Source organism: Squalius cephalus, assembly GCF_949319135.1.
Source record: "Squalius cephalus genome assembly, chromosome: 22".
NCBI classification, from domain to species: domain Eukaryota; kingdom Metazoa; phylum Chordata; class Actinopteri; order Cypriniformes; family Leuciscidae; genus Squalius; species Squalius cephalus.
The window spans coordinates 33,199,412-33,216,975 of NC_137143.1; the positions used below are offsets into that span (position 1 = coordinate 33,199,412).

General features: G+C 39.2%; 1 protein-coding gene across 1 annotated transcript in view; it reads right to left on the bottom strand.

The window, feature by feature from the left end:
* LOC307150412 (lysyl oxidase homolog 4-like) overlaps positions 1-13,456 on the bottom strand; it is a 32,986-nt gene extending 19,530 nt beyond the window's left edge. The window contains exons 1-4 of the mRNA XM_079857632.1: positions 13,323-13,456; positions 11,272-11,568; positions 7,902-8,452; positions 7,349-7,563 (exon numbers count right to left, since the gene is read on the bottom strand). Coding sequence (XP_079713758.1) covers positions 7,349-7,563; positions 7,902-8,452; positions 11,272-11,518 — 1,013 coding nt within the window. The 5' untranslated portion in view covers positions 11,519-11,568; positions 13,323-13,456. The remainder of the gene's footprint in view (positions 1-7,348; positions 7,564-7,901; positions 8,453-11,271; positions 11,569-13,322) is intronic.
* Between the last annotated feature and the right edge of the window lie 4,108 nt (positions 13,457-17,564).

Here is a 17,564-nt window from a genome sequence, read left to right on the forward strand (position 1 = left end):
CCATCATGCTTTTGGAAATGCACCGCGGTAAGAGCAGAAGTGTGTGTGTGTTGGTCGTTCAGGAGTGTGTGATATATATAGTGTGTCTGAGTGCTGGTGGTCCGTCTGACTGTAGGAAACCACTTATTTGCCACATCAACAGCGGATTCACGCAGACCCGCCATTGGCTGAGAGCAGTCACATGACCTGAGAGCACACACACACACACACACACACACACACACACACACACACACACACACACACACACACACACACACACTTCAAGAGAAGAACTGCATTAGTTTTTTTCAACTGATTACACACATTTTCAAAACTTTGCCTTTTTTCCCCAAAGCTTTACACACAGATCCAAGATTTGCACACAAAGCAAAATGTCTCACATCTCTTGCAAAATGAAGAACTGCATTCAGAATATCACAAACATCTCAAGGCAAACGTTTGTCTTGCGTTGCAAACACCTTCGCCATAATATCATATTTCTGATATATCATTCACACACAGTTATTCAAAACCTAAAGCTCTTCTTTCACAAACATTTCTGTACAAGACTGAAAGTAATCGGCAGAGATGTTGAAAAATTCCCAGTAAACACGAAAGCAAGATCGAAACCAAACTATTTATTGTTTTACTGTAAGCGTTTGTGGTTATGAATACAGTTTTACACAGTCCGAACACCTATAACTCGACCTTTGACCTTTTATAGGCCTATTCTAAAGCCATGATTGGCTGGTGTTCAGTATAGCGATGAGTGAGTGTGTGTGAGAGGAGTGTGTGAGTGTGTGTGAGGAGTGTGTGTGAGAGGAGTGTGTGAGTGTGTGTGTGTGTGTGTGTGAGTGTGTGTGTGTGAGAGGAGTGTGTGAGTGTGTGTGTGTGTGTGTGTGTGTGTGTGTGAGTGTGTGTGTGTGTGAGTGAGTGTGTGTGTGAGGCTCTGATGAATTACTGTGGTGTTTTGATAGTTTGTGTTTGAAAAAGAAAATCAAGAAACTTCCCGTTAGATGTGTGTGTGTGTGTGTGTGTGTGTATGTGTGTGTTGTGGTTTGCAAAAAGTGTTTTATGCAATTGAAAACTGAGTCGAAGGCCGAGAATTAGTGTGTGTTTTTGCAGATTTGGTGTGTGTGTGTTTCTGGTGTTTGCGTGTCAGGTTTCAGAAATAGTGTGACAAGAGAGAGACATTAACAACCGCATCGTCCACATCTTCTCCTCCTCAGATCTGAAGAACATCCACACGCTTCATAACATCAACACTCACAGACGCTTCTGGACAATCATCATTCCTACAGAGAATCACTTTAACAACCTGTTCTGTGCAAAACACTGGGAGTCTCGTCATCTAAAGCAAACATCCTTCTATTAAAGCTCCTCTTCAGAGAATCCGACTGGCGGTTCGTGCGCTCGTGTCAGACTGGAGCCGTAAATTATGATCTTTAAATATAAAGATCCAACGATAAGATTTAATTGCTTTCATGCCCTGAAACGAAAACACATTTAATCAACAAAGCAGTGAGAGTTTCTTCCGAGGTGCTTTTCTCCCAGCGGGAGAGAGTGTTTGAGCAGGAGCGGGATGAGGCGGGTGGAGTCCGGACACAGCGGAGCGAACCCGGCTATTAAACATCACTCAGGATCACTGCGGCTTCGGTTTAATATAGTCAGACCCTCAGAGACTAAACCAGGAATAAATTACAGCTCTTCACAGAACAATACTCACTTCCACACAGCAGACTAGCACTTTCTTCCTCAGGATTCTGTCTCGTTTCCACTCCAGTGCAACCAGCATATCAACATTCTCAGGAGACGAAAGATATAAGAAGCAAAATAAGAACTAATATCTGTCAGGGTCAGAACTATACTTTAATTCAAAGGGAAAGTGAGGTTATTCTTCTGACCCCATATCAGATATTTGTTTAAAGCACAAACTCAAGTTTCTAAGAAGGCATCGATTTTGCATCTCCTGTAAATGTCTCTTGATTTAATAATTGTTTGATTTTTAGTATTTGTATTCTGCACTGAAACAGTCACAGCCTCTAAAATAAAGCTCCTTTATTGGCATCGATGTTTCCATGAAGAGCCTTTAACATCCATGAATCTTTCCAGTCCACAAAAGCTTCTTTACAGTGGAAAATCTTTAGATTATTAGTTTCTTTTAGGAACTGATGACTGGAAGGTTCTGTGGCGGCATCACTGCAAAAACCCTTTAGGAACTTTTATTTTCAAGAGTGTAAAAGATATTTATTTGTTAGTTCATTAGAGTAGAGACGGTGCAGAACACATGATCCGGCTCGGGTCCCGAGGCTTTCCTCTGAGTGCTGAGACGGAAGGTCTCTGGGTTCGTTCTCGGCACTGATGAAGACGACGGCTCATGAGTTTAATCAGTCTCAGTCATTACAGGGCAGATCCCGACACGCTTCCTCTCAACATCAGGATATTCCTCGCACGCGTGAGTGTTATGACTGCGCTCAGGAAGAAGAACAGAAGCGGCTGATTTCAGTGAAAACACACGTGCTGATGAGAGAAAGTTGATCAGATATGAGAACTGAACTGAGACGTCATCACGGTTTTCTCCAGAGCGGCTGTATGTATATATGAACTAAATTAATAACTTTCTTACAGCAAAAATGACCCATCACTGAACTTACTGAAGCTGGACTGTGACACTATTTTCTTCTAGACACAAACTTTGTTGCATTATTGTCCTGTTATCTCTGTAAATCTGCTTTGAAACACTCAGTGTTGTAAAAAGCGCAGAATAAATAAAGCTGACTCGACTTGAGACAGAAGCTGAAGCGCAGGACAGAAGTGCCAGAAAAACACACTGAGGTTTGTGTAAAGACTGAGCAAGCCTGTGTTTCTCAGGTTATTTACGGCAGGACTCAGACTCTGTGGCTTTAGAGATCGTGTCGAGCGAGAGTTTACTCTACAGCAAGAGGAAGGCAGGACACATTACAAAAATATACTTGGAGAACGTTTTGCAAACATTTCTATTAATTCAATTCAATTCACATTTATTTGGATAGCGCTTTTCATAATACACATCGTTTCAAAGCAGCTTTACAGAAACTGCATGAGTCCACATTACAGTTTACAGTGTTACGGTTACAGTGTCTTAGTTATGCATTTCAGAAATGTACATTTACAAATCACAGTTAGCTAAACATGTATTCATTTAAACAATATAATAATAATAAATGATTATGGTTAACAAAAGTTATGAAAACTTTATTAATGTATGTTCTTTGAACGTTTGAAACTTTTTTCTGTTATGTGAACGTTTAAGGAAACATTAACATTGTATCATTCTTCAAACAGAAGCTGTATTAACGAACGCTCTATTAACGAATGCTCTATTATTGGATGAACGTTTGTTCATAACTTGACGACAGAATGTTCCCTGTTCGCTGAGATATTCTGAAATATTCGGTGATATTATATGATATTCTGAGATATTCTGTGATATTATATGACATTCTGAGATATCCTGTGATATTATATGATATTCTAAGATATTCTGTGATATTCTGAGATATTATATGACATTCTGAGATATCCTGTGATATTATATGATATTCTGAGATATTATGTGATATTATATGATATTCTGAGATATTCTGTGATATTATATGATATTCTGAGATATTCTGTGATATTATATGACATTCTGTGATATTATGAGATATTCTGAGATATTATATGACATTCTGAGATATCATGTGATATTATATGATATTCTGAGATATTATGTGATATTATATGATATTCTGAGATATTCTGTGATATTATATGATATTCTGAGATATTCTGTGATATTATATGATATTCTGAGATATTCTGAGATATTCTGTGATATTCTGAGATATTATATGATATTCTGAGATATTCTGAGATATTCTGTGATATTATATGATATTCTGAGATATTATATGATATTCTGAGATATTCTGAGATATTATATGATATTCTGAGATATTCTGTGATATATGACATTCTGAGATATTCTGTGATATTATATGACATTCTAAGATATTCTGTGATATTATATGATATTCTGAGATATTCTGAGATATTCTGTGTTATTCTGTGATATTCTGAGATATTCTGTGATATTCTGTGATATTCTGAGATATTCTGTGATATTCTGTGATATTCTGAGATATTATATATGATATTCTGAGATATTCTGAGATATTATATGATATTCTGAGATATTCTGTGATATTTTGAGATATTCTGTGATATTCTGAGGTATTCTGAGATAATCTGTGATATTCTGTGATATTCTGAGATATTTTTGGATATTCTGTGATATTCTGAGATATTCTGTGATATTTTGGGATATTCTGTGATATTCTGTGATATTATATGATATTCTGTGAAATTCTGAGATAATCTGAGATATTATATGACATTCTGAGATATTCTGTGATATTCTGAGATATTCTGTGATATTATATGATATTCTGTGATATTCTGAGATATTCTGAGATATTATATGATATTCTGAGATAATCTGAGATATTCTGTGATATTCTGAGATATTCTGTGATATTCTGAGATATTTTGGGATATTCTGAGATATTCTGAGATATTTTGGGATATTCTGAGTTATTCCGAGATATTTTGGGATATTTTGTGATATTTTGGGACATTCTGTGATATTCTGTGATATTCTGAGATATTTTGGGATATTCTGTGATATTTTGGGACATTCTGAGATATTCTGTGATATTCTGTGATATTCTGAGATATTCTGTGATATTCTGAGGTATTCTGAGATAATCTGTGATATTCTGAGATATTCTGAGATATTCTGATATATTTTTTGGATATTCTGTGATATTCTGAGATATTCTGATATATTTTTTGGATATTCTGTGATATTCTGAGATATTCTGAGATATTCTGAGATATTTTTTGGATATTCTGTGATATTCTGAGATATTCTGTGATATTTTGGGATATTCTGTGATATTCTGAGGTATTCTGAGATAATCTGTGATATTCTGTGATATTCTGAAATATTCTGAGATATTTTTTGGATATTCTGTGATATTCTGAGATATTCTGTGATATTTTGGGATATTCTGTGATATTTTGAGATATTCTGTGATATTCTGAGGTATTCTGAGATAATCTGTGATATTCTGTGATATTCTGAGATATTCTGAGATATTTTTTGGATATTCTGTGATATTCTGAGATATTCTGTGATATTTTGGGATATTCTGTGATATTCTGTGATATTATATGATATTCTGTGATATTCTGAGATATTCTGAGATATTATATGACATTCTGAGATATTCTGTGATATTCTGAGATATTCTGAGATATTATATGATATTCTGAGATAATCTGAGATATTTTGTGATATTCTGAGATATTCTGTGATATTCTGAGATATTTTGGGATATTCTGAGTTATTCTGAGATATTTTGGGATATTCTGTGATATTTTGGGATATTCTGTGATATTCTGAGATATTTTGGGATATTCTGAGATATTCTGTGATATTCTGAGATATTCTGTGATATTTTGGGATATTCTGTGATATTCTGAGATATTCTGTGATATTTTGGGATATTCTGTGATATTCTGTGATATTGTGAGATATTCTGAGATATTCTGAGATATTTTGGGATATTCTGAGATATTCTGTGATATTGTGAGATATTCTGAGATATTCTGAGATATTTTGGGATATTCTGAGATATTCTGTGATATTTTGGGATATTCTGTGATATTCTGAGATATTCTGTGATATTCTGTGATATTTTGGGATATTCTGTGATATTCTGGGATATTCTGTGATATTGTGAGATATTCTGAGATATTCTGAGATATTTTGGGATATTCTGAGATATTCTGAGATATTTTGGGATATTCTGTGATATTGTGAGATATTCTGAGATATTCTGAGATATTTTGGGATATTCTGAGATATTTTGGGATATTCTGAGATATTCTGTGATATTTTGGGATATTCTGAGATATTCTGTGATATTTTGGGATATTCTGTGATATTCTGAGATATTCTGAGAAATTCTGTGATATTTTGGGATATTCTGTGATATTCTGAGATATTCTGAGATATTCTGTGATATTTTGGGATATTCTGTGATATTCTGAGATATTCTGAGAAATTCTGTGATATTTTGGGATATTCTGTGATATTCTGAGATATTCTGAGATATTCTGGGATATTTTGGGATATTCTGGGATATTCTGAGATATTCTGTGATATTCTGTGATATTCTGAGATATTCTGAGATATTTTGGGATATTCTGAGATATTCTGAGATATTTTGGGATATTCTGAGATATTCTGTGATATTTTGGGATATTCTGAGATATTCTGTGATATTCTGTGATATTTTGGGATATTCTGAGATCCCGCCAGAGAGAAGCCAGGAGACATACGAGAGGCAGCTGATGTTTTTCCACTGGAATCACGTAATTACATGTGATTAGAGGACAAGCTCGTTTTAGCGCATGCTGCTATTCCTGAATCTGACATTAATCACACAGTCTATGGAATATTTAAGAGTCTCATGATGGAAGGGTTATTTTCTCCAGTCACGTTTAGAAACGCACAGTTAAGAGGATCAGCGGAACAACAGGAGCCTGAAATCTCACACTGACACTGATGAAGCAAACAGAAGTCAGCCGTTTTCAGCGAGGGTTGGTGATTTAAGGCAACAGTGATGTTCAGGCGGTCTGGTGTTGGTGTTCAGCTGCTGTATCATGTCCAAGTCTGGATCATCTGCTAGTTCAGTTGGTCAACCGCCTAAACCGACCACTGACCAAGTCGGATCATCCATGTAAAAGTTATAGTAGCAGAATATTCCTTTGAACCTGTTTTTAGATTAGTCTAGATTAGTCCAAGTTGTAAAAACTGCTTGGACTAGTCTCACAAGTAAGTCAAATTTTTGCTCACAGCATGTTAGTGAAGTCAATTAAACAAACGCAATCAATGACGTCATGAACACTAATCAGCACATGAATCAGCACACGAATCAAACACGAATCAGAACACGAATCAACACACGAATCAACACACAAATCATCAGAACATGAATCAGAACACGAATCATCAGAACACGAATCAGCACACGAATCAGCACAGGAATCGGCACACGAATCAGAAAACGTATCAGCACACGAATCAGCAAAGGAATCGGCACACGAATCAGCACACAAATCATCAGAACACAAATCCGCACACGAATCAGCAAAAGAATCCGCACACGAATCAGCAGAACATGAATCATCAGAACACGAATCAAAACATGAATCATTAGAATATAAATCAGAAAATGAATCATCAGAACATGCCAGTTCATTACATACTCACCGATACACGCGTGTGTCATGCTGTCCTGCTGAAGGGAATCCCAGCATGCCACAGGCCACACGACTGCTGCTCTGGTCCCAGCCCCACTCACACACCTGCCTCCATTTCCCAGCATGCTTCACCTCCACCACGCCCTCTGTTACCATGGCAGAGTTTCGTGTGGCGGCGAGAACGGGCCGGAGACGTACTTCCTCCAGCTGGACCGATGCAGTGAACTGAGAGAGAGTATTTTTTTAAGTATTAAATGTATCAGTATTTTTAATAAAAAATGCAGCCTTGGTGAGCAGAAGAGACTCTTTCAGAAACAGTAACCCTCATCCTTCCCTCACGGGTCAAAATGACCCGAAGGCCTTAAATTATACTTTTTTTTTTTGTCCAGAAAGCTTATTTTATTTCATTTTGATAATATTTTTTCTATTTTTTAATGCATTTTTTGTGGAGATTTTGATATTTTTTATTTACATTTAAATTACTAGATTTGATCAATAAATAATAAATAAATAGTAAAATAGTAATCGGGTCAAAATGACCTGAGGGAAGGATGAGTTCTGACCTGTTCGTCTGTGTTGGTGAAGTCCAGATCCATCCTGTTACTGTGCTGCGGCTCAGGACTGTGAACCGGCTCTGGTCTCTCAGGAAGGTTCTGACCGCGTGTCACTTCCTGTGTGCGTCTGAACGAGGCCCGGCTGCGCAGGAAGTCTGGCAGCTGGTGTCCGCGCGGCAGGCCATTAGCGACGCTCTCGAGCCCGTTCCTGCGCAGCTGAATCTGGTGTCCGTGGATCTGAGGAGAGGACGGGCCCTGGCTGCTGCGTTGGAGCCCGATCTCGTGGCCACGCTGGCGGGGTGAACTGGCGGGTGAACTGGCGGGTGAACTGGCAGGTGATCTGGCGAGAGTGTTCGAGAGCTGGCTGGAGGGCTGAGGTGGAGAAGCTGGACTTGATTCTTGGTAACGTGGGATGTGACCCTGGTTGGGACGATCCGGACTGCAAATGACACCCAGATCTTCAGCGTGAGTGCAGTCGGTCACACCCCAACCGTTAGACTGACAGTCCGACAGTGAGCTCTCACTGCCCGAACACGAGACATTATCCAGCCAGATCGGGCCTGAACAGACGGAGAGCCACTCAAACACTGACAGCAATATAAGCTATACAGTTATTCAGATCATTATTCAGATCAGTTCAATCCGTTCTATATTACATTATAATCAGGGTTTGAAATGATCACCCGCCAACTCACCAAATCAACTGTGGTGGTTAACACTGTCAAATCACTAACCAATTTGGCGGGTTACTTATGTTTACTCACTTTGCTGGGGAAGTTAATGTAAACCAAATCTGCGCAGATTTAGTGTAAATACTCAAATCGTGAGTCATCATGATATATTAAATATAGCGTATTGCGTAAAATCTGCTCATATCTGGCTTACTTGAACACACACGTCACTACGCAACAAATATCGGCGTGCTTGTTCATTTGCACTGAAGCAAAAGCGAAGATTAAATGCATTTGGTTAACAGAAAAGACATTTTTAATTTAAAACATCCTACATTTTTTGGTTGTTCTATTTACTGTATTGATCTGTCCACCTAAAAGGATGAGGATGAGAGGAAGGGAGGAGATGGCTGGAATGGATGAGAGGATTTTGTTTAAATGAGAAATTAATGCATGCGTCACACTGTGGTTTCCTCTGGAACAGACTGAAGACTCCAATTATAGATACAAACTTTAATAACAGTATTCTAGAACAAGCTGACAGGCAGGGAAAACACAAACACAACGGAGATTGTACAAAGACTGAAAGAGAGAGTGCATCTCAAATAGCAAACAGAAATGAGATAGTTAATCATACACAGCTGGGACAAATTAACTCATAATGATAGTAACCACAGAAACGAAGGAGTGGCGGGAAAAGAACAAAGGAAAACAGGAACCAATCAAAACACAAACATGCACTGACACGTGACATTTCCCCGCCCTCCAGGTAGGTGCATCCTCGCGCCGTAAAACATCCAAAGGGGTGGGCGTCCTGGAGGCTGACGAGGGCGTAGCTTTGGCAGAATGGGACGCCTCCAGGACAGTGGCATCAGTTCAGGGAACCGGCGGCTCGGGAGACCATGAAGGAGCCGATAGAGGGAGGAGCCATGGTGGAGAAAGGGCTGAGGACTCCAGCGGGACGACTGATGGAGGCGGAGCAGGTGGAAGAGGAGACCAGGGTGTAGAAGGAGAGCCGACAAGTCAAGGCGATGCTGAGGATCCGGAGGGACATGGCGCTGCAGACGGCTCTGGCGAACACCGCGCAGGTGGGGATCCAGAGGGCCGTGGTGGAGCCAGAGCGACAGAGGACCACGGTGGAGCTGGAGGGAGTGAGGAGCCCAACAGAGCCAGAGGGATGAAGCAAAGCCGGAGGAGTGCAGTCCTGAGGCGAGGGCAGGTCGACAAACGACCAAGGCGAAGCCAGAGGGACGAGGGAGCCAGGTGGAACTGGTGGACTGATGGGCCAACGGTGGAGATGAGAGCCAAGGTGGAGTTAATGGACCGACGGGCCGAGGTGGAGACCGGGGATCCACAGACCATGATGGAGCTGGAGACTGGCAGACCCGTGGCGAGCCCACATCACTGGTGTTAGAATGAGGGTGAGCTGAGGGACTACTAGGAAGCAGCGGAGGTGGGGACGAGGAAATGATGGGAGGAGGTGGGAGAGAGAGGCTAGGTGGGAATTTGGAACTGACAGATAGTTCCAGGCAGACAGATAAAACATGTGATGAGGAAGACAGGGTATTTCAGTGTCGAAGTCTAATAAATCCACTTCCTCTGGACGAGGACTGGGACAGGAGACTCAAGCGCGGTGGCGGCCATCTTAGCTGAGGGCTCAGAAGTGGCGGCCATCTTGGCAGAGGGCTCTGGCGTGGTGGCGGCCATCATGACAAAGGGCTCTGGCCTGGCGGCGGCCATCTTGGCAGAAGGCTCTGGCGTGGCGGCGGCCATCTTGGCAGAAAGCTCTGGCGTGGCGATGGCCATTTTGCATTTTGACAGAGTGCTCTGGCGTGGTGGTTGCCATCTTGACAAAGGGCGCTGGCATGGTGGTGGCCATCTTGGGACAAGACTCTGGAATGGACTCTGAGATGGACCCAGTGGGGTTAGTGGGTTAGTGGGGTGCGGGAAAGTCCTCGATCTGGAACAGGGTCCTCAAGGTGTTATTTTCGAGGGAGCTGGAAATGGCGAGTCGGAGGAATTCCCTTGAAAATTCTAAAAGGTTGTGGCTCTCCTGAGCCACGGAGATGAACATTACCCGTTCATCCATTTGGGTTGGTCCGATCTTCTGTCACACTGTGGTTTCCTCAGGAACAGACTGAAGACTCCGATTATAGATACAAACTCAAACTTTAATAACAGTACTCTGGAACAAGCTGACAGGCATGGAAAACACATAACACAACAGGGAGATAGGACAAAGACTGAAAGAAAGGGTGCATCTTAAATAGCAAACCGAAACGAGATAGTTAATCATACACAGCTGGGACAAATTAACTCATAATGATAGTAACCATAGAAACAAAGGAGAGGTGGGAAAAGAACAAAGGAAAACAGGAACCAATCAAAACACAAACTGAAAGTCCAAATATGCACTGACACGTGACAGTATGAAATACAAATTTGATTATATATAAATGTTAGGGTATTTTATTATATATATATATATAGCTGTGACGTAGTTTATCTGGTTTATTTCTTTCTCTCTTTCTTTTGGCTAGTAGAAGTTCTGAATGGTCGGTAACTTAAAAATTTAGTAGCCAAATTGTTGAAAGTTAAATGTAAAGTTCATTTCAAACCCTGATTCTAATGATATTTTTCTTGGCAATGATGAATCATTCACAACAAGAACAGGAACATGAAAGAAGTCACTCGAACTCTGATCTTACCGCGCCCCTCGCCGAACTTTGCGCTGTGAGCCCAGGTGAGTCCCCGGGAAAAGCCCAGTTCTCGACACACGACATTGGCTAGTTTGATGTTGACCTCGTCGTCACACACGGTTCCCCACTCGCCGTTATAAAACACCTCCACGCGACCCTCCAACTTGCTCCTGCCGCCCACCAGACGCACCTGGACTCCCGAAGCGGCGAGCCAGAGCGAGGCGAAGACACTGAGGAGCAGCAGCTGGAAGAGCATCTCGGATCCCAGTGGATGAGTTCAGAAACCAACCTTCTCCAGCTAATGACCTGCTAGCAGCAATTAAACCAAAACACAGAGCAGAGAAGATAAAATACAGCACAGTTCAACCAGAAGTGAAGAGTGCAGCTCCACTGGGGATCTGAGCCGGAGCAACACTGGAAATATGAGCTTCTTCCTCAGTGTGTTTGTCTTGGTTTCCAGCACAAATATCTAAACAGCCTTAACTCTCTGGTGCTCTTCGGCACTCTTCCGAAAAAAATAATAAAAATATCTGTAGAATTTTTTTCTTCATCGGAATGGTACGAAACTTGGTAAAGGTTTTGCCACTTGCTTTGTTAACACACACAAAAAAATCATGGACATGATTTGAAAAGGTTAAATGGTCCTGAAAACAACAGTCACACTTGAGCACCTCACGGTCAAAAATGAGCGTATTGGAAATTAATTGGACACGAGTTTCCTCTAGTGGAAGCGTTTGGTACTGCAGCCGAACACACTCTCACTGAAAGATCATTTCTAAGATATCAAGATCAAATTTGGTACACAACTTGTTTAGATTTATGGCTTTGATTTTCTCGCCATTTTAGAGTAAATGTTTCATTAAAATAAACTTTTTTTAAGTTCACCTTTAAAACTTTTTTCACTTCAGCAATAATCTGCCAAGTGTCGTCTTTGAAGAGATCAAACTTCAGTCTGTCGCTCTAAAGCGTTCAAGATTTACCACAGTTTAAGATGCAAATGTAATTTTCAGGTCTATGCTCAAAACGTGAATAAATGGATTATAAATACAGCGGAAATAAAATTTTGTTCCATAAAATCCCCTAAAAATACAAAACATTAAATAAATAAAAATTATCGAACTAAAATATAGTACATTCATTTCATTGAAATAAAATAATAAATTTAGTTTCTGACGACACACAAAGAGCACCAGACATACATTTACTGGAGATGCAAGATGGCTGAAGATCAGTCTTGTTACTGAAAAATTAAGGCCTATGTTTAAATATCTGAAACAATCTTGTTTTTCCTTTAAATTAAGATTATTTTTCCTGACTCCGTTGGCAGATATTTCTTCTTGTTGTAAGCACTTTATTTAGATCAGTATATCAGAAAACAAAACTTATTATCAAAAGTCAGTGTAGCTCCTGATGTAAATCTTGATTTGGGAATGTTTGTACTGGAACACAAGGCAGAAATAATGAGGAAGAGCATCATTGCCATCGATGTGAAATCACAGCATGTGTGTGTATTTCAGTGGTCTGAGAGGCCGTCATCGTCACATTTACAGATGTGTGTTGTGTGTTATATATCAGCAACCAGAACAAAACCACAGGCGTATAAACCCACACACACACATTCCACTGAAACACTGATAATTAGCACTGAGAACTGCAGCGCTTCGACTCTAAAGGTCACGGCAGATTGAGAATTAAAGAGATAAAACCTTCTGTCTTCATTTAGAAGATGTTGAGACGTGTGATCTTTTTTTTCATACATTGAAAGTTGATAGACATCAATGTGGCTTGATGCCCAATATTCTTCAAATTTTCTTTGTGTTCAGCAGAAAGAGTGAGGAAAGAGTGAATGATGACAGAATCATAATTTTTGGCTGAACTGTCTCTTCAACTTTAAAAAGATGCACAAATAGACTATGAATCATCCTAGTGAATCTAATAAAAACTGAGAGACACCGAGAGATGAGAGAAAACTATCAGAGAAACCAGCTGACAAACACACACAATCAAATAAAGAACTTCATATCTGTGATCATTAGAGGAATGAGAGGCTTTACACTCACCTGTCCGAGCGGCCTGTGTGAGCGGACGAGAGCAGGAGAACGACTGAGAGTGTGTGAGACGGAGAGAGAGAGTTAAACCTCTGACCACAAGCTGCTTCTCTCTCTCTCACACACACACACACACTCTCTCCCTCTCTCTCACTTTCTCTTTTTTTCTTCTGGTTTATGTAAAGTCAAGCGATTTTTTTTTTTCACTGAATTGTTTCATAAAGTGCACTTTTAAAGAGACACACTCACTCTGAATCTTCCCTCAACTCAACATACAACACCATTTCTGAATTAATTTTGACATATTTTTCACTTACTGAAGACACATTGATGGAGGTCAGAAGATCACAGAGACGTAAAGGTGCAGAACACACCTGGGAAAACACCTGGAAAACACATAGGAACATGCTAAAAACACATTGGCATCACACTAGCAACCTTAAGTTAAGGTTCTCTCAGAGTAAAATTAACAGAACGTTCACTCAAACTTAACTGGTCTTTAATAATGTTCTCAAAACATTAGCACAAAAACATTATACATCGTTCATCGAACGTTTTCCTGAAACATCTCAGTTGGACGTTCATCTAATGTTTTTTAAATGTTGCTACTTGTTTCAGAACGTTCAGAAAACATTAAAAAGTAACGTTCCCATAATGTTTGAAGAATGATACATTTCCTTAATGTTCACATATCTAAGTTTGTTTTTTTCAAAGTTTTAAGTACATTCAGAAATACTGTTTTCATAACTTAATGAGAATGTTAGCAAAACGTTCGTGTTGGCTGGGACGGCGAGTCCCTGAAGCCCCTGAGAACACGATCTGTGATCTACATGTGTGGGTTTATGATGTGTCATCAGCTCAGTGTGTGTGTGTGTGTGTGTGTGTGCTGTGATTGAACACTGGGAGCTCTGGCGCACGTCCACACCCAAAATGAGTGTGTGAGAGAGAAATGAACACGCTTTCTCTCCAGCGAAGAGCAGATGATCTCGGATCACGTCCTACATGTTTCCATCTCAAACCCTTTCATAACGGCACGAGACGTGTGTGATAGAGGAACAGAAGCAGACTGACATCACACTTCAAACTCAGTGACTCATTTACAAGTCACCGCAGACGAGGGGTCTTAAAAGTGATGCAGACTATTAATGGAGCCACAGATGCAATAACCAGCCTTTCTTTTTTAAGTAATTTGTATAAGTAGCACTTAAAATGAATGATTGTTCCATTTGATGTCTTGAACAGTGGTTATGTTGGTAGCGGTGGCGTCCTCTGCTGGTGACTGCAGATCTGCACTCATATACTCATTATTTAGCACTGCTGTGTGTTTTTAATGTGACTCGTTTACAGTGACGCTTCACCGCAGAATAAACGAGGCTCAGCCCGTTTTAACAGCCTACGACTGCAGACACCACCCAACTCGCGTTCAATGAAAGACTCGTACGGACTTCTTCAAATCCTCGTAACATCTGACGCTGTTGCAAAGATAAGAAGAGATCAGTGCATATATAGTAGCTACACAGTTAAATCAATACAAACACACATAAACTGCAATAGGATTATTGTGACCCTGGACCACAAAACCAGTCACATGGGTCCATTTTTCGAAATTGAGATTTATTCATCTGCTGAATAAATAAGCTTTCCATTGATGTGTGGTTTACCCAGGGGGCAAAACACCTGTTTTTTAGGAAATCAGACATGGGCTGCTGTAAAAGGTTGTCATATAAAAATGAAATCTATGATGTCTGAGGATCACAACCTGGGTGGAAAACCCGGTCAACAAGCTGCTGGAAACTTGTAATTAGGGTCAAAACAATGCTACCTCAAATTCTGCTTTAACTCCCCGGAATCACCCAAACATGCTAAAAAGGTTTAATTATATTCATGAATCCTGAGCCATATCTCCCTGTTACTTTATGCTAGAAACAAACTGAGCACACCTTCCAAAAGATAAGTTTTCATCTGATGCATTGATTGTACATGTAATTAGAATGTAAGAGTTAACAATGCCTCTTAATTCATAGGTAGGCAAAAAAAAAAAGAAAAAAATATTGAACATTCCATTTGTAATCGGTATTCTTTTCCCTTTGTTGTTTAAATAAACAAATTGCCATGTGAAGTTAACTTTTACTAGATGAAATCATATTTTGATCATTTTCACTAACCAGACAGTCCTCATGGCCCATAACACATTTAGAGGGAATTCAATTTCAAGCCTATAATAGCCTGTCAATTCAAACAAGATCCAAGAAAGACGTTTACCATTAACTGGTGTTAATTGTATACTGCTCTGTTTCTGTATGTACAGTATATCGTTTGCATATTTATGCAATATCTATTATTTGTCAAATAAAAATGTATAATAGATATTATACAATTAACATCATCTAGTAAAAGTTAACTTCACATGGTATTTTGTTTATTTTAACAACAACAAAGGGATCTATAATATCTATTATACATTTTTATTTTACAAATAATAGATATTACATGTACAATCAAGGCATCAGATGAAAGCTTATCTTCCAGTCTTTTGGAAGGTGTGCTCAGTTTGTTTCTAGCATAAAGTATCAGGGAGATATGGCTCAGGATTCATGAATATAATTAAACCTTTTTAGCATGTTTGTGTAATGGGGTAGAAGGGGAAGGACTACAAATTGGATGGACTACAAATCCCATGAATTAAGATACTATAAAGGGAAACCAAACTGTTTAGACTTCCTCTTTGTGGTATCATGTGGCAAACAGGAAAAGCTGTTTGGTGTCTTTCAAGGCTGTGTAATAGCAGATGAAAAACCAAGTTGATTAGAACTGAAGTGGGAAGGTAAGGGTTGTTGATTTATGAGACCATAGTGAGTTTGTCTAGTTTAACATGTTTGTATTTGTTTTCTGTTTTAGTGTTCTTATGGGAATGGTGTTGATTGGTGCCTCAGAGAATTAAGCAGATATATTTGAGAATACAGGTACTGATATTAATTGAATTATTTAATAGGGAGATTTGGTTTTAAGTTTTATTTTATTTTATATTTGTGTTTTATGTTTTAATGATTAAGATTTTTTTTAATCTTTGTAAATATTTTATAGGGCAATCATCAATGTGTATTCTTTCTTTGTTTTCTTTACAGATGATGCATGATTGCCGTTTAGTTTAGTGAAAGCATTGGTGGCTTATTGGGTGTCTGAAGAGATGACTTTAATGCTGAATTGGGTCTTGTGTATGGAAGTGGCAAAGGGATTGATTTAATTTGTGAAATTGTCTTTGTTTGTTTTGTTTTGTTTTATTTTGTTCTTGTTTTGTTTGTTGTGGACCTACAACTGACGGTGGGGTTCCCATTTTCTTGTATGTGGTTTACTCTGTAAGGTTTTGGGAACAGATGGTAGTGCTTTGATTTACTTTACACTTGTGGAGTTTGGAGTGAAAGTGTGTTTATTGAACTTGTGAGTGTGCACATAGTTTCAGAGCAATTTCCATTGGATAGGATTGGGAACCCTGTAGTCTGTAACGGTTACAATTTTGTTTGTTTGTTTTTTATTCTCTTTGCCATCTCTGATTACCCCATGTGCTTTTTGTGAATCTTGTATAATAAACTTTTGCTATATTTGCAACGAAACACACTGTGGTTGTGGCCCTTTCTGAGTTCTCCTCATCCCTTGTGAGATGATGGGGTTACATTTGGGTGATTCTGGGGAGTTAAAGCAGAATTTGAGGTAGCATTGTTTTGACCCTAATTACAAGTTTCCAGCAGCTTGTTGACCGGGTTGTCCACCCAGGTTGTGATCCTCAGACATCATAGATTTCATTTTTATATGACAACCTTTTACAGCAGCCCATGTTTGCTAAACCCCCTTTGCCCCCTGGGTAGTTTGTTAGGATAGGACAATATTCGGCCGAGATACAACTACTGAAAATCTGGAATCTGAGGGTGCACAAAAATCAAAACATCTCCTTTAAAGTTGTCCATTTATGTTATGTTGTGCTGCATTCACTCACAAAAATAAATGTTTTATATATTTACGGTAGGAAATTTACCAAATATCTTCATGGAACATGATCTTTACTTAATATCCTAATGATTTTTTGGCATAAAAGAAAAATCAATAATTTTGACTCATACAATGTCTTGTTGGCTATTGCCACAGATATACCCGTGCGACATGTGACTGGTTTTGTGGTCCAGGGTCACATATTAGAAAAGATTAGAAGAATCAGTCCAATAAATAGAAACCGGACTCAATTCAATTCATGTCTTTTTT